This window comes from Notamacropus eugenii, chromosome 4, assembly GCF_028372415.1.
Source record: "Notamacropus eugenii isolate mMacEug1 chromosome 4, mMacEug1.pri_v2, whole genome shotgun sequence".
Lineage (NCBI taxonomy): Eukaryota > Metazoa > Chordata > Mammalia > Diprotodontia > Macropodidae > Notamacropus > Notamacropus eugenii.
The window spans coordinates 250,959,387-250,977,937 of NC_092875.1; the positions used below are offsets into that span (position 1 = coordinate 250,959,387).

General features: G+C 36.8%; 1 protein-coding gene across 2 annotated transcripts in view; it reads left to right on the forward strand.

Moving 5' to 3' along the window:
- Positions 1 to 18,551, forward strand: part of TAF4B (TATA-box binding protein associated factor 4b) — a 188,960-nt gene that overhangs the window by 110,760 nt on the left and 59,649 nt on the right. For both annotated transcript variants that reach the window (XM_072604453.1, XM_072604454.1), the window contains exon 14: positions 16,462 to 16,578. In XM_072604453.1, coding sequence (XP_072460554.1) covers positions 16,462 to 16,578 — 117 coding nt within the window. The remainder of the gene's footprint in view (positions 1 to 16,461; positions 16,579 to 18,551) is intronic.

Sequence of the window (18,551 nt, forward strand, 5' to 3'; positions counted from 1 at the left end):
GTAGCTGACTTTTTACATTTCCCAATATCCATTTCCTGACTTTTCTAGCCTCAGAGAAAAAAGCTCCACTAATTGGAGCTTATTTTAATTGAGCCTTAATATTGGATCTCACTGGAGTTGCCCCCAGAGCTACTGGGAACAGAATGAAATGAAAGTACCTAAGGTTGAAGATGTGGTGTGTGTATGGGGGTGTGTGTGAAATTTTTCACTTGACCTACAGATTCTTTTCCCTGCTGAATAAATCATCAAGCCTGTTCACATTTCTGATTAAGGATCTGACAGCAGACGATAATAAAGACAATTGAGGTGTGAGACGTGTGATATGGAGCTGAAGAAATTGGTTTCTATAGTTACTTGACTGATTTCATGCAATTTTTAAGGATCTTTGTGTTAAATGAGAGCGATTTTCTGAGCAACCTTTTTCCTTAACTGTGCCTCTTGAACTATGAAATTTGTTGTTGCTTAACATTGCTGCACTTGGCTCTTAGGTGCCAGCAGCAGCAGCAGGTTATTTATGAATGTTCTAAAGGCCCTTATTGTTTGGATTAATGTAGGAGCTGAGGCAAAACAAATGGATATCCTGTAAGATATTCTTGCGATGAATTGTGTGGTGGGTTTTCACTAAAGTAGGAGGAAAATATGTGGATTTGGGGGTAAAGGAGTTTGAGGATTGGACTAGAATGGATGAACAAGTGGGGATCCTTTCAGGAAGGGGATGATGAGATGGGAGTGGGGTTTTATTTTAAGCTAAAAATACCATTGAACTTACTTTATCCAATGTAAATTTTACCTAAAAATCCTCTAAGTGTGGGAGCTGAACAAACAATGCTATTTAAGTCACAGTGAATTCTAGCTTTATTTTGGGATTGCCTCCCTACTATAGAACTGAATTGAATTTGTACTTCTTAAATTTAAGTTAAAGATTAAGTCTTCTTGCCCTCTTGTCTTCATTTCTAGAAAATGACAGATTGATTACTTCTTATCCTTAAATGTCTTATGTTGCCTCTGCTACCCTCATAAGCAGCTAGATTTTTTTAGATTAATTATTTCCCTTTGGGTTTTTATTGCATCAGGTGCAATGGCATTGAGAAAACGTTTTTAAAGTATTCCCAATCAATAGAAGGAATTGGGCAACTTTTTTTTTTTAAGAGCAAATAACAACATAAAAGAAATTTCTTCATTTTGGTAACAGTAGCTTATGTATCTTCCTTTTTTTTTTTTTTTTTCAAACAAGATAGAAATTAAAGTGGAAAAAAAGACTTATTTTTTGCAGTCAGAAGACTTGGGTTTGAATCCTGGCCCCCTGCAATTTTATTATCTGTATGATGCTGAGGAAGCCACTTATAACACCTGGATCTGAGGATCTTCCTGTGAATGATTAGGGAGTCAGATTCAGTGGCCTCCAGGGTCCCTTTCAGTCTTAAAACTGTGATCCTATGAACAAAAAAAATTGTGATATGGAAAAGGGATAAACCAGATGATTCTTAAATTGAGTTATTGAAAAACAACTAAGCAAAAATCTTACCATGATTCTCACCATTAAGACAGTGCTTAAATACCATTTTAAGGGATTACTCTAATTCCCGCAGCATTTATTAAGTAGGCAGTGCCCAGCAGTGGGGAAAATTCAGAATTTAGATAAATAAGATCTTTATGACACAAATTGACTACATAGAAATGATGCTCAATAAATAATAAGCACATTAGAAAAAGTGCAAAAAGGAGTGCTTTGTGAGGCCTGATAAAGTTCTTACTAGCTGGGAGTGATCTGAGACGGGAGCCTTTTAGTTGATCTTTGAAAAGATGGGGACACATTGAATAAGTTGAGAGGCAAGAGAGAGAATTTTCTAGGCAGAAGGAAGAGTGCACGGCACACAGATGAGAAGGACTGTTTGCGCACGTGTGTTTGTGTGTGTATGTGTGGGGGGGGGGGGCAGCAGATGACAATCCATTGTGATGTGCAGTTTTGCTGCTGTCCCCTCCAACTAAGCTTTTGAATACCAGGATGTATTCAGTAAAGGTATCTCCTGCTCCGAAGAGCTACTCAGTGAGTCTTTTGTGACAGAGGTGTTCTTTTCACTTTTTGAAAGTAGCTGATTGGGATGACATAATGTTGGAATGGGCCTGATGGTAATAGTGACCTCCATGGGATTCAGAGCTTTGGAGAAATTTGCAGAAGTCACTTAGCAATCCCTAACTCCCAACAAGTTATCCCATAAAAATGAATGACTTCTCAAAATCTGATTTTACAATCTGTTTTACTTACCTTTCTTGGTTAAGGATCTTCATAAAGAAGATTTTTGTCATGTCCTTTCATGCTTGATTATTCTCTCCCATGCATTTGTTGAAGCCATTCATTGCCTTTTGGGGAGATGGGTGGGACTGAGGGTGGTGGTGGTGGTAGTTAGTCGGTCAGGGACAAGTTGTGTTAGATTGTGAGAGCCTGTAAAGGTGCCCTACATTTGCTTTTCTTCTTTTCCATTGACTGCCTACAAGTCTGTCACTACCGGCACATTCTTTTTCTTTCTAGGTTTCCTTTAGGTTTGCCTCCAGCCAGTCCTTGTTCCATTGAAGTATTTCATGCCACATACTATTCTTATTGACCTTGTAGGTTGCCCTTTTCTTTGAAAATGTTCTTGTAGTCTGACCACATTGTCTGTGGGTGGTCCCTGTAGTTCAAGTATTATATTTCAGACTTCATTGGTTACTGTTCTTTTTTTGCATTTGTATGGGCTATCCTTAAAATTTCAAAACAGTAGGTATCACCTCTTTCTCTGTCCCAGTTCACTGTTTGAAAAACCTTTACCTGAAAAGAGGTACTTTATTGAAGTTTTCTTGGATATTTTTCTAAAACATAAGTACTGGCACCCCACCAGGACCTCTTATTTACACAAAATTTTAAATAGGTCTGCTAATTGCTAGACCCTATTTTCATAGGAGGAGAGCATCAGCATTCAGTGCAGCTGCAGACATGTCTGTGATGTTAGTGTAGAATATACAGTACACATCTAACTCTCAGTGTTTTCTCTTTTTGCTATATCTTCCAGAATTCTGGGGTGTATGCCATCTGGCCTTTAGAGTTCAGACATTCTAATTCCTTAATCACTTGTTATATTACTGTTCCTATTTCCCTTTGAATTTTTTCTTCATCCCCTGGGAAATGTGTGTTTCATGCATCTGCACATACTGAGATAATGAATTAATTTAATTTCTCTTTAGCAATTGCCCAACATTCCCATTTCCATGAAATGTAAGGGTAATGAATGAAGAAAGAGCAAACTGTATGTGAGAGTACAGGAAATACACCTGCTGGTACATTAGCTTCCTTGTGTACCCTGTAGAAATTGTGCACTAGAATGCATGTTGAGTATTTAAAGTAGTCAGGGGAATAAGAAACTTAAATGTGAAATATTGGGGAGGTCACAATTTACAGAAAGATACTATAGGAAAAGTTAAATAATATAAGCCACTAAGCAACATGTGACATGCAATGATATAAGAGCATTAAATAATAAATAAAAGTGTTGAACCATAAGGCCAGGAATGGAGGCAAAGAAATGTGACTTAGGAAAGGAAAGGGAAAAGTATATATTTTTAAGATGAGATTAGAAAAGATAGAGTCAATGAAACATTGTTAGCTTAATAGGCCAGCTATTAAATTGTAACAATCTATGTTTAAACTCTACACTAGTTTTGAGTGGGCCTAAAGCCATGGAACACTGAAGAGGGCAAAATGAAATTTTTCATTAAAAACTAAATTCTAGCACTCAAATTTAATGCACTATGGAGAGGAGAGATTCTTGAGACCACAGGCTATAAAAAGGATATGTCTGTAGTAGAACAGAGATGAAAAGGTTTCAAAACACTGATCTTCTGAAAGAAGAAAGTGAGGGTGGGGCTTTCATCTTTTTTTTCCCTCCTTCAAAACTACTAAGGATGAGATAGATAAAAATATGGTCATGTGGGGATCTTGGGACATTTATCATCTTGAACTAGGCCAGTGAAGCTCTATTAGTGACCACCACATAGACTTTTTCATTAAACTTAAAATAGTAAAACTAGGGTACTCTAAATTTCAGTCTCTGCAACCCACCTGATAGTAAGCAATTGATAACCCTTCTCTAAATATTAATGAAGAGTTTCTTAGGCTAATTGATTTCGTTTAGTCTGTTTGGCACATAATGGAGACTTGACTTGGCTATACCTCCTGTGGGGTTGAGTATATAATACTGCATGATAAAGAAGATAGCACAGTTCATTTGGGGTTTCATACTTCTTTCATTAGTAAACTCAAAGTATTCTGAAATCTAATTTTAAGTTTTTCCTTAGGGTAGGTGGTCAGGGAACAAAATTCTTCCAATTTTTATTCTAGAGAAGGCAATGAGGCCGAGGAGATAAGAGTAGAATTTGGAATGGATGAAGTCATACCAGTTTCAGGGAAAAGGGGGGGTGAAATGTGCATCACTGTTATGGGGTCTACCTCAGAGTAGACGGACAGAGTCAAGGAGTCATTTGAACTGAGGAGGAGGGAGTAGGGACAACTTTGATGACTTAATATCATTACTAACTTCTCTACTCCACAGAAGTGCAGAAAGTTCAAATTCCATACCCACTGGCCTTCAATTATGGGAATTTACTTGGCTTTCTGGGTGGGAATAATCAGACCTTGAATTGGATGAGTATAAAGAATGTTGTCTAATGATTAATTTTGAGAGTTCAAAGATAATTCCTGGTTTTTATTATGCAGGTTTTCAATAGATTTCTGTAACTTGTTTGTATATGTTTTATGGTATTCTTTTTTTATTTCAAGATTAGTCATTCATTATGCTTTTATAGTATAAGTTTAGAAATCTTAATTGTAGAAACTTGTTTATAATAAATTTGCGATTTTAAGCTAAAGAAAGGATAAATCAATGAGAATACTGAAGTCGGTTAATGTTTTGTTGTGATGCTTGTTTCAAGGCCCATGTCTAGGTTTATGAAGGTGAGCAGTGTGATCAAATCTCTCCCACCTTTGAGATCCACTCCATAGTGGGACATTGTCTTCCTTTAGCACAGAAATAATAGTTCATGAACTTAGGTGTATTTGTTGTCACTCTTTATTCAGCTATTTCCACAAGAATATGTGCTCCATGACTAACTGGTTGGCTTCGATGAAGATACCACATGGGTACTGTTGGGTTCCTGATGTAGACTTTTTTGGGTGACTTGTAAGGAGGGGTAAATCTCTTAGGCTTGCATAATCCCATGTCAACACCAAAGGGCAAAGTATATAATGGAAGTCTAATTGTCCATTCCTTTTCTTTTATATTCCCTTCTGAATGAGTTGACTTTGATCCAGTTTGACCTTTTAATTGGTGGAAAGTATGATAATGACTTACTTTGCTGCTTCTAGATTTTTAATTTAGGGACTTTTTTTTTGCTTTTTTGATTTAGGCCTTGCTTTTAAGATGTGTCCTTGGCAGATAGCCTAGGGTGGCCTTTGTAGTTTTGACAGAAGTCTTGTCATGTGTAGGATGGTTCTTTTTTTAGGAACAAGTCAGGAGTATTTCCAAGCAAGTGAAAACTTGACTGATGTAGATATCTTTTCCTTAATGGTAGGTAGGGAGATTAATCTCTCATATTGGGTTTTTATCAGACATGCCAGAACCTTCTTAAACTGGAGGTTAAAATGAAGGATTTTTATGTGCAAGTACTTACCAGAATCCTAAAAGTGTGATGGAGAAGGGAAGAGGGAGGGTTTTCTTGAATAAGGTGTTTAACTGTAGTTAAAGGGGAGTTATTTGCACCCTGAAATCCAGGGTTGAACTAATAATTGTCTTTTGGACTATAATGCTAACTTATTTTTATTTAACTTCTTATTGAGAAAGTGAAGTCCTTTTTTCACTGTCTTTCAGGGGTGGATATGAGCCCAAGTTCTTGAAAGTTAGGGCAATGGAATGTAAGCTCTGGTAGATCCTAGTACCTTGGAAAGAAGCCTGGTCTTGTTAGAGAACTATTTAGCTAAGTTCAGAGAAGGCCTTCACTAGATTGGCTCTAGGGTGTAGAATTTTTCAGCCATGGGAACTCTTGAAAACAGCGTTTTAGAGGGGTTGTGATCTTTGTTGGGAGAGAGAGTAACCAAATGGATGAAATTTCATTTACTTAACATAGTCAAGCAAATTATTCATTATGAAAGTCGGAGTAAGTACCTCATGGTATGTTTGCCATAATTTTCATCAGACTCCTTTAGTCATTCTTTTTTATCCATGTTAGCTAGTTTTATTTTTTATAACTTATAGTTGGATGACATATCTAAGCATAGAATTTGTTATTCATCATTTTCAACATCCCATGTCTTTTCTATAGTTATTGTTTCTTAACATTTGGATTAATACATTGTATGCCATGTTCTTACAACAAAATGGAGTTTAAATTAATGTCTGGCTATAATTTTGCTTTGTTTAATATACATTAGAGTCCTATTCTAATATGATTTCATAATATGGACATGACCAGTATAGAGGTGACCTTGTATTGTTGAAGCATTTGTCCAGCTTGCCAGAAAGACTTCAGATATGGGCTTGGACCTGTTGATGGACTTTGTTTATCATGTCCATCCTACGTAATTTTGGAGAACTCATCACTAGAAGATTGACCACAGGGTCTGATTTTTTTAGCTGTAGCAACTTAAACATTCTGTCTGCTAAGACAAACATATTGTATTCCATGTGGGTACAGAGAAAAGCTACAATATCACGACTCTTGTTATTTTAAATGTTTAGATGACTGTTGAATAATTTCTTTATTGCAGATGAACTTGTGTGATTCCAATAACTTTAGTTTGCCATCTTCTTCCCTTTTATTTTAATATTTTGTTGATGCTTAAAAAAAAAAAAACCATTAGTTACTTCTAGCAAATCTCTCCCCTGTCTCATAGAATCATTTCTTATATCAAAGAAAAACAACTAAACAGAGCAAACCAACATAGCAGCTGTGGCTGACAATATATTCAACAATGTGTACACTCTTCCACATCTTTGAGAGGAGGAGAGCACTTTATCGTCAGCTCTTAGGAACAGTTCTTAGTATGTTTTTTTTTCTTTCCCGACAAATAAACTGTAATTAAAAAAAAAAATCTCAGTATTCAATGTAACATCAATTACTGAGGAGGGAAAATTTTATAGTATTGTTTAATTTTAGTTTTCATGCTACCCACCTGTACTCAGTACCGAATGAGACTTTTTTTTGGACATGGCCGTTGCTAGAATTTTTGTTCTTGTACTTAGCTATGCATATTTGTTGCAAAGGTTTTGATTTTGTTTTTCTGTGGAGCAGAATTGGGGGAACAAATAATAGATTTTTGTTATTTGAATATTTAAAAAAATTCTAATGTCTTTCTGTTGCTTTTATTTATGTTATTGTAGGCATTGTGTATATTCTCCTGCTTCTGCATTCTTTACTCTGCATTAATTCAACTTCACTGCATTAATTTACCTTCCCACATCTTTCTGAGTTTCTTATATTTGTTGTTTTATGTTTTGCCTCCTTTATATAAAGCAGAAAAGGATTATATCCCTTACTGCTTTCTCTTTGAGCCTACTGTCAGCTTCATAACAAACGAAGTGATTCACTGCTTCTAATTGGATGTATCCCTGTTTATGTCTAGGGAAGCCATCATATCACATACTTATACTTGACTTATTATTTCTTCTAAAAAATCTAGTTTTGGCCATTTCTATAGTTCTTTTTAAACTAGTTTTTATTTTTTCTTACCTTTTGTTATCCTTGAAAGATATTAATCTTTTCTATTCAGAATTTCCTTCATGGAGCTTAAACTTTCAAAACTTGTGTAATTTCTAAATCAAACCACTTTCTTCCATTGGGCCATAGATCAAAACCATAAATTTTATTTAAAAATGAATTGGAATCTAGTGTAAATCATAGAACAGCGGGCATGAGAATACGCCCTATTGTAATTGTCCTCTTGTTCTCACCAGTTATGTCAGGCAGAAGAACTGTATTTCTAAGGCATTGATTTTAATTTCTTTGAGTCCCTTTACCTTCTTTGCAATTATGGTTTTAGAGTTACCTACAGCAATGAGGAGTTAAGTGACTTGCCCAAGGCTACATAGTCAATATATGTCAGAGGTCTTCCTGACTCTGAGTCTCTCAACTCTTTCTCCTATGCAGTTTAATAAACCCTATCCTTCTTGCTTATCACCAGCTTAGCTCCGGCAGCACTCAAGGACGATGTAAAAATACAAAGAAAAATTACTGGTAAAGGGTGTACCCACACTGATGAAATTTATGGATCCTTGAAGTCTGTATAGTGTATAGACCAATGAGCATTTTTTTTGCAATTGAACAGACCTTGAATTTTGCTGAACAGTGAATGGTGAGTGTCAGTCACTGAATACATTTTTTACTAGAAACCAGTTCTCAAATCTCTGGCTAAAATACCTTCTTAAAACTGAAGTTTGCTAGAACTCTATTATTTTAGCTTGAGTAATCAAAAAGGGAGCTAGCTGTAAAAGATACTGATATGTGAGAATGGTGGAGCAAATGAAATTCGCTTTCCCCGGGCAAGCCTCAAGCTCTGTGGATGACTTTATCCCGAAGTGAACTTATTTGTTTAAATTGTCATCTTCACTTACTGTTGATAACAAAGGTACCTGAATACACTGAACTTTATGCTTTTCCAGTCAAAACTACTGGGTTTAAAAAAAAAAACAAACAAAAACACAAAATCTTTTTGTTGGCAGAAGTGTGTGTGTGTGTGTGTGTGTGTGTGTGTGTGTGTGTGTTTGTGTGTGTATTGCAATTGGTTATTTGGGAGAAACTTTCTCAAAGGTTTAAATCTAATGTACCATCCAAAACAGTGGTCCATTAGCCATTCTTTTGGGGTTGTAAACTTTGTAAAAATGTTGAGCATGAAACTTCAGGAGGCTGAGAAAAGTGTAATTTGCCTCCACCTTGAGAAAAATAATTCACTAGGTAGAATATGAAGTGAAGAACAGAGGTCAATTTTAAAACCTTTCATTTTGTATGATTACAGCTGTACTGCAAATGCCATTTCTCCATAGGAAAGGACTTAAAACATAGCTTGCCTTTTGATTTCTGCTGCAGGTCAGATTAACTAAAATGGTTATTTTGTCACATAGAAGTTTCTGGCTATGGCAACATCAGAGTTCTAAAGTGCTAGTTTTTTTATTATTAAAAAGGCCAGCAGCAACAAAGGGTATTTTATAGCTTCTAAGACATTTTCTTAGCAATTTGATTTTTTTTAAATAGACAGAATTTTTAAAAAAATCTGTACTGTAGCTTTTGGGAGCAAGAAGAAGATGACACTTTCTTTTCTAGTTATTGTTTATGAACTGATCTTGTACATAAGATGTGGGGGATTTTATAGGAAAATAAAAAAGTAGATTTGAGCTTTTTTTGTTTACTTAACACTCCTATGCTAAGTATATGTGAGATTCTTGCCGTTAGTGGGTAGTGAATGTTATATTTTGATAAAAATCAGCATGAAGATAAGACTTCGCTACTCATAGATCTGTAATCTCATCTTTCAGAGATAAATCACAGTTCACTCATTGTTTCTCATCCATGTCTTTCCCAAAAGTTAGCCGTAAAGACCTCACAGATAGTCTGCCAAATGTATTGTGGCAGTCTCCCTCATTTGATCCTGACATCCTGAAAAATACCAAAGAAACATATCTTTGTCAAGGGAGACAGTCCTTGCAAAGTCACAAAGATTGGGGAATTGAGCATCATATGTGAAGAGCAATAAGTACTCTACTTTGGCTGGAATGTAGTGTGTGTGAAAGAAGGTGATATCCTTAGATCATGAAACAGTGTGGACTGATGCCAGATTGCGAAGGACTTTGAAAAACTAAACCCAGTGATCACAGCTCATGTCTGGAGGTTCATGAGGTACCATTGTAAGACACCTGAAGCATTGCTAGGGGTTAGAAAGACTTGGGAAACTTTAAGGTCATAGGGGGTGTCCTTCATCATTACTGCTGATGAATATCTGGTCACTGGATCCAGATGGCTCAGGAAGAGAAAGTGAGGCTGGTGACCTTACACAGCCTTCCCACACTCAAAACAGAGTCAAGTGCAAGTCATGTCATCATTTCTCTGATGTCATGGTCTTTGAAAATGAATGAACACAGTTGATTCAAGGTGTAGTGGCCGTGGAAGAGAAAAATACATTTGGGATATTCCTGGTATGTTGAATGAGATGGTAACGGAGGATAAGATTTTTATTTCTGAATCATGGTACTGATAGGCCTATACCTCAGTACTTATTTTATATTTTTGTATTCTTAACAAGGGCTGATTTTAAAATATATTTGCCTAGAGACTAGGAAGTCTGATCAAGAGAACTTTAAACCAAGAATGGAGAGGACAGGGAAAAGCTCGAAAGCTAGATAATACAGAAAGTATTGGAAATGACATAGAAAGAAAAATGTTCGTTAGAGGGGAAACATTTATAGGAGGCACAATTCAGAAAGAAACGGGTAGTGACTGGATTTGTGATTTTAATAGGAAAGGGGACACTTGGGTAAGAAAGCTCTTTCTATCAATTCAGGTCAGCACTTTTTCTGCAACTTAAAGTCTTAGAGAATTGCTTAGAGGGATTAAATGATTTGCCAGTATGTATCAGAGGTGTTCCTGCTTCCAAGGCTAGGCACTCTAATCACTATGCCACACTGCCTCTCCAAAAAGTGAGAGCAGCAGTAAAACCCAGTTCTCATACTGGTATATATAAATGTACCAATTGTGAGTACAAAATACAGCTAGGTCTTGATTACTGTAAATCATGAATCCTCCAGAATGGTTGCAGCATTTGAAATTGTCCTACAGATTTCCAGTCGGCTAAGGCAGTTAGCATATTCTACATAGTTATAACTTCAAATAGTGTGAATTCGGGTACGTGAAAACATTTCATGGGGAATCATTATTTGTACTAATCAGGATCTAGCTGTAAAAATCGTAACTAGAGGTTTTTATGTAAGGAGGCAAATATGACCTCATGAGCATCACTGGGATTTTTTTTGGAATGTGAATCATGATGATGATATTAATAATAGCTAACATTTAAAGTTTGCAAAGTTATTTAAATGTTATGTGATTTGATAATTTGATGTATCAGGACTAGAATAAATCTCTAATGTCTTTATTCAAAAGGAACAGACTAGATGAAAAGTAATGGAATAAAATATAGTAAGAGTATAAACTCAAGTAACTTGATGGACCTGTGATCACATCAATGTGAGCACTCACTTCAGTGATGAGGATAGCACCTTTAAAGAAATCTGCAGACTATAGTAGAAGCAGCATTATGGGGAGAACATTTGGCTTAGGAGCATTGGAGGCTAAAGCAGAAACAGCATTATGGTGGAACTGTATACTTGGTCAAAAGGGAGAAATGTGATGATAAGTTTGAGAAACAGTAAAACTGAGCAAAGGAGCTAGTAATACAGTAATGATGATGGATGACTTCACCTGCATGTGTGTAGGCATCTCCTTTTGAGGTTTCTTATGATGATTTTGTTCCTCAAGTGATAAAAGAAGAAACTTTTCTCTTGGACTTTATTCTAATCAACAAGGAAGAACTTTTCTGCTCAAGTTGGAATGATAGACTACTTGGAAGTGACCGTTGCACCTTGGAGTTTATGAAATAGGAGGGATTTGGATTTAGTCTCCAAGGTCTCTTCAGCTCTAAGTCTTTGATCTTATTAATAAGTCTGACATAGTCTAGATTGTAGAAGAATAAAATGAGAAGAGTTAAGAGGAAATATAGGTTCTCTCATATTCTATAGGGAGAAGTTGGCATAAAAAGAATGGAAAGCTCTATTGTGGAGAGAACACAATAGTTCTCATGATGGAGAAAAGAGAAACTGTGAAATGTACAAAAGATTTGTTGACCAAATTAGATGTCTTTAAGATCTTTGTACCATAAGGGAGTGCTGAAGTTCAATGTAAATTTGGGTTTGATAATGAATACTAATATTTAGCCCTAACCCTAAATGAACTACCAGTAAGAACTGACTTACTATTGAGCTGCTCCTGGGAAAATGTTGGAAAATAAGAGGTACCATAGGATTGGTGATAGTCAGATTGCCTTGATTTTCAAAAAGGGGGTGGGGATTTAACTTCATTTTTTGGCATAGTTGTGGAACACAGTGTTAAAGGGATAGTTTACAAGCATTTAGATTACTGGTAAAAACTAGGGTAACTTGCTAAAGTAGACTTAAAAGATCAGATGTCCTATATCTGGGTTTCAGGATTTGACATTGTCTTATGCCCTCCCTGTTGGACACAGTGAAGGGATGTGGGCTATATTTTTTAATTAGATGGATTAAGAACTAGTTTAATGACAGATGGTGCACAATATTCTATTTTTTAGAGCACTGGTCTCCAAAGTGGGGCCCTAAGCCTTACAGAGCTTTGGCATGATTCAAGGAATAAGTAATTACTGAAAGGTTGAAACTGAGTCCCATGCTATACTTCTGAGGTAACTACTCCTTGGGCTAACCTACCACCTCTTTACCTGTTATCTCCTCATATTCTCTTTCTTTTCCACCCTCCTTTTATAGTCCAGAAAGCTCATAATCTCTTTTCTACCTGCTTCTCAGGGTGGTTACAAGTCAGTAGTACCCTGGAGTACTCACACAGTAGGTGGGCAGGCAAAATTTCCCATCTCTCTTGATTCAGTCTACCTGCACCTCACCTTCTATCTTAGCTTGTGGCAACAGTAAAAGGCACATTATGCCCTTTTTCTTTTTAGTGGGAAAAGGTGAATTACACAGGATGACAGACATGGATGAGTCTCAATATGCTTCATGAATCTCATTATATTACCTTTCTCCCCCAAATTATTCATCTTTAGAACTTATTTCTGTCTAGTTACCCAGGTTTGAAACCATGGTATGACCCTTGACTACTAATTCTCTCATGGTACATATTTAATTAGCTCCCAAATCTTGCCATTTCTGCTTCTGTAAAATTTCTTGCTTCTGTCCGTTTCTCTGAGCTCACATGGTCGCTACTCTTGTACGGGCTCTTATTACCTCCAACCTGCACTATTTCATTAGCCTCCTAATTGGTCTTCCTAACTCAAGTCTTTCTCCACTCCATTCTGTGTTCCATATAGTCAGGAAGGTGATTTTCCCTAAATATAGGTATGACCTTGCCATTGCTCTACCCAGTAAGCCACAGTGGCTCCCTGTTGATTCTAAGACCAAATGTTACCTCGTATATTTTTTCATATAAGCTTTATAATTCACATGATAATATAGAAGCCCATCTATATAACTTATCAGTAAACGTTTACTGGAGTCTGTTAATTTTTTTTAACGCTAGGAGTATGTGATCAAAACAGTTTAGAGATCACTGTTCTGAAGAACTGATAAAATACTTCACTCAAGAGGATGGGGGATACAGGTGCAGAGATTGTGGTCACATGCTGTGTTGGTTGGCTTTGCCTCATTCTTTCTTTGTAATAAGAGCAGATTCAATGGCAGGAGGGAGCCCTGGGGAATCATTATTGGGAAATAACAGTGACCTGCCCCTTCCACTGTTGACCACATCTCCCTTCAGACCCTGAACCCCAGAGCTTTGGGACCAGCAGTGTCTTCAAGGTCTTCCGAACTGCTTCTAATCTAGCACTCAGAACTAAGTGTGAGAGGATAAGTCACAGCAAAGAAATGGCCCGTCTTCCTCACGAGAAGTGACGGAGCCCTGAGGGTGGTCACATCTCCCAGATGACTGGTCAGGTGTTAGCTTGCCCTTCAAGCCACTGACTGGGGAGGCTTGGCCATCCCCAGCCAGCTGTCACTCACAGGGCAAGCAGGCTAGTCTAGCTGAAGCAGCAGGACACACCGCGGAGGAGACCGAAGGGAACATATGCTTCTCAGACCCTGATGGAGGTAGTTCAGGCCCCTGATCCCAAGAGCTTGGGGAGTAGTGATACTTCCAGCCAAGTGCCCTTAGCTGTTCTCCTAGGAGAAGCCCCTGCGGAGATGCAGCCTGGCAGCTGCTCCTGCAGATGCTTGAGCCATAAACTGTTAGAGACCCAGAAAAGAAAGTTTTTGTTACCAAATTCCTTGGCACTATCAAATAATTCCACACCAGAAGCTGATAATATTTTTACTAGTGAAAATGACATTCATGAGGAGGCATCACCATCTGCTTGGCTATTACATTCGAAGGACCGACTTTACTGATTTACAACTTCCATAGGGCATTCTCTTCCCCATTAGAATGTGAGCTTCTTCAGAACAAGAACTGTCTTGATTTCCTATTTGTATCCTTGGTGCTTATTACTGAAATGCTTTACATATAGTAAGTGCTTAATAAATGCTCTTTTTAATAAATGCTTCATTTAGAAAGCAAAAACATCAAGAAAATATTGCAAAAACAAAGCTGGTTAAATGACTAGACCCAAGTAGTAGACATTAACTACTTAATGTCACTTTGAAAGTTGGACTCTAATGAGAGCCTCAGAGATCCCTTATTGGCCCTGTTTACTCTCCTATTTTTTATCCTGGATGGGGTCTTAAATGGCATGCTTATCAAATTGGCAGTAAACATAAAACTGTTTAATAGAGGCAGTATCCAAAAAGATCTTGACACATTAAAATGGTGGGCCATATTCATAAAGTGAATTTAATCCCTGTGATTGAAAGAAAGTTATACATTTTAGTTAAAAAATAAATTGTAACCATTCAAATATTGGGGTTAGTGGGCAGGGCAGAGAATGTGGTTAAACAGTGGATACTTCAGAATGCAGGGCAGTTCAAAATTCTGAAATGATCTTTGAATACTTAATAGAATTTGAATGTCCAGAATGAGACAAGTGATTGTCCTTGTACATTCAAGACCATAGTTATATATTTGGTTCTGGATTACTGAATTTTAGGAAGAATTTTGACAAATTGTATTGCATTCAGAAAAGGTTGGCTGTGATGGTAAGGGAACAGGATATCATGTCTTCTCAAGATTGGGTGAAGTGAAAAAAACTGGGAATGTTTGGTCTGACAACTTTTTGTGAGTGGGATAGGTTGCTGCAAGTATTTCAAGGGTTATCTGCTGGGAAAAAGATTTAGATTTGTTTTACTTGTCCCCAGAAGGCAGAACTAGGAAAAGTGGAGTGAAAATACAGAAGCAGATTTTGACTGTGTAATTCCTTAGCTAGTTAGTCAGTCACCCTGCATTCTGGCTTTACCACCTCAGCCAGTCCTATTGGTCAGTGACCAGTAGTGTGAATGAAGTTCAGGGCTTTTAAAAATATATATCTTCTTTTTTTCCCTTCTCTCCCCTCCACTCCCATCCCAAACTCCACACCCATAACAAATGGCATATCTACTAAATATAAAGCACATTCTCCTGGAAAAAGTTAGCTATATAGCAGTTCATCCTGTTCCCATCACTTGTGAGCTCCTTTTCTGCTCTCATTTTTATAGCATAGCATTTAACATCTCAACCGTGATGAGGTGATAAAGCAGGGTGCTAATATCTGTTTCCCAATTTGGCTGTTTTTCCTCTTTGACTTTAATGGTACATTTCTCCCACACACCCCTGAATCTAGTTTTGCTCTAGGAGTTTAGCTGACACATTTCCCCCAAAATGTCAGTTTGTAGGTGGGTATGCTGTGATTTTGTGTGTGATTGATGCTTTTCAAAATAGCTATCATATATTTTTCTGTGTTTTTTTTAAGACCACAGAAATAAATATTCAGTAAGTTCCTTCTCTGGATCACATTTTGTACCAAAACACAGAATGCAAGAATGAATTTTATTTTGATTACTTATTTGTATCAGAAAAGGTTTGCTTTTGGTATTTGCCATTTTAAAACTGGATTAGAATTGGGCAAAAACTCAGATAAAGGGCTTTATTTCTGTTCTTTCCACTCCACACTTTTTTATCCTATAAGATCAGGAGTGTGTGTTAAGGAGTGGACTTAGGAAAGACTGGAAATGTTCCCTTGTTTTGTTTAAATACTAATATAGTGTTTATATATTTTACCATTGGTGCTCTAATCTCATGCAGCAAAGTGGCATGGTAGATAGAACACCAGGCCTGAAAATCAGATGACTCACCTTTCTGAGCTTAGATCTGGCTTCAGATACTTACTAGCTGTGTGATCCTGGGCAAGTCACTTAACCCCATTTGCCTCAGTTTCCTCATCTGTAAAATGATCTGGAGAAGGAAAAGGCAAACCGCTCCAGTATATCTGCCAAGAAAATCCCAAATGGGTCATGAAGGGTTGGACATGACTGAAAACAAATGAACAACAAAAGAAATCCTAATCATTTTTATTGGGCATGCAAAGTACAGAAATAACCTTGATGGAAGAATTCTTTATTATATTAAAATCACTGTATTGAAGTGGGGGGAAGGGGGGGGTTGTGGGACTGAATGGCATTTGTTCCGATGTTTGTATTCACATTGTATTTCCTTGTATACTAGATGCAGCAGCTAGAGTTGGCACAAATGCAGCAAAGAGATGCCAATATTACAGCCCTTGCAGCCATTGGACCAAGGAAGAAGAGACCACTGGACTCTGTTGTTGGATCTGGAATCGAGGTACTGAAATAAACCCTTTTTAAAAGAAAAAAAGGCAAAAACAAAATGAACATATGCAGTACAAGTTCTTGTTCAAAACAGGTGCTCAGTCAGTGCTTCTGAGTTCTGAAATGCCTCTTCAATCTCATCACTTTCCAGATCAAGAATCTATAGTTATTCTCCATTGCCTGTTGTATATGATCTCAATTTCCAAGGCTGCCTTCTAAAATACATCTTTAATTCTCTTATCCACATTTATGTCCAGCTATTCAAAATTATCCCTACTCTCTAGGCAGACTGATTATCATACTATCCTCATAAAACAACTATTGACTTGTCTCTGTGGGTCTTTATTTAAACCATCCCTAGAACTTAGATGAGGCATTTGTATGGTACAGGCAAGCTCCCTAAGTGAAAGAAAGAACACAGTCTTATTTCCTTAAGGGAACAGTTTGTTTGAGTTTAAAGCCATAGTAAAATCAATATAATGCAGTCATCATTACAACATACTATTTTTCTTGCTTAAATTGCTATAATGTCATGAATTGTATCAAAACCATTACTAAAACATGTCTTTTACCGTCTTAATACTTTCCACCATGTTTTTTATCCTACCTTGCCTTGCCTCAGTCCCATCTCTGGTTGGTTAGTCGTCGTTAATTTGCTTCTCCCTACTTCTACCTACCATTTGTCTCCATTGCTTTTTGAGTCATCTACAATTTAGAATCTTCAGAGATTGAGTATCCTATCATTTGTGGTCCTATACAGCACAATAAGAAGAATATGAATCATAAAAAGATAAAAAAAACTCTACTAACATGGGTTTCGGCTTATTTTCCTGCTCCAGGCATAGCTCCTGCCTATCCAAGACAAATGTATGTATGGCTTTATTTAATGATCTGTAAATCCAACTTCGTATCAAACTTTTGAGTAGTAATGAATTTTTTTTTCCTTCATGGATTGTTTTGTTGACCTTTTGAGTTGCTGCGGATTTCTCTCTCTTTTTAAATAGTATTTTATTTTTTCCAAGTACGTGTAAAGACAAGTTTTAGTGTTCATTTAAAAAAAATTTTGAGTTCCAAATTTTTCTCCTTTCCCTCCCTAAAACAGTAAATAATTTGATGTAGGTTACATTATGCAATCATATAAAACATTTTTATATTAGTGATATTGTGAAAAAAGAGAGTTGAAAAGAGGAAAAATAACACAAAAACAATAAAGAAATTGAAAATAGCATTCTCCAGTCTGCATTCAGATTTCATCAGTTCTTTCTGTGAATTTGAATAGCGTTTTCCATCATGAGTCCTTTGGAATTATCTTAGATTATTATATTGCTAAGAAGAGCATAGTCATTCATAGTTGATCATCACACAATGTAACTGTTACTGTGTATAATTTTTTCCTAGTTCTGCTCATATTACTTGGTAATCAGTTCATGTAAGTCTTCCCAGGTTTTTCTGAAATCCACCTGCTCATTATTTCTTATAGCACAATATTGTTCCATTATATTCATATACCATAATTTGTTTAGCTGTTTCCCAGTTGATGGGAATCCCCTCAGTTTTGCCATCACAAAAAAGAACTGCTGTAAATATTTTCACATGTGTGAGTCCTTTTGCCTTTTTTATAATCTCTTTGGGATACAGATCTAGTAGTGATATTGCTGGATCAAAGGGCATGCATTGATCGATTGTCCTTTGGGTATAGTTCCAAATTCTAGCTGTGAATTTCGCTGAGGAGGCCAGATCTAGTATCTTGGGGCATGGTGAAATCAACAGTGTTATCGCAAACATGAGCATTTGGAGTACTTCACCACTCATTCTCTCTCATAGAAAATCTCTTTTTCAGGACATCTTCCATGACAGTGGTAAAATGTGTTTGAGCATTTCTCTCTGATTTATGTCTCCTACGTTATTGATTCGGAGGAGCAGTAAGGAAACTTAGCACCATGGTTGTGCTTATCAAGGAGTCATGCATGATCTTAATATGTGTAT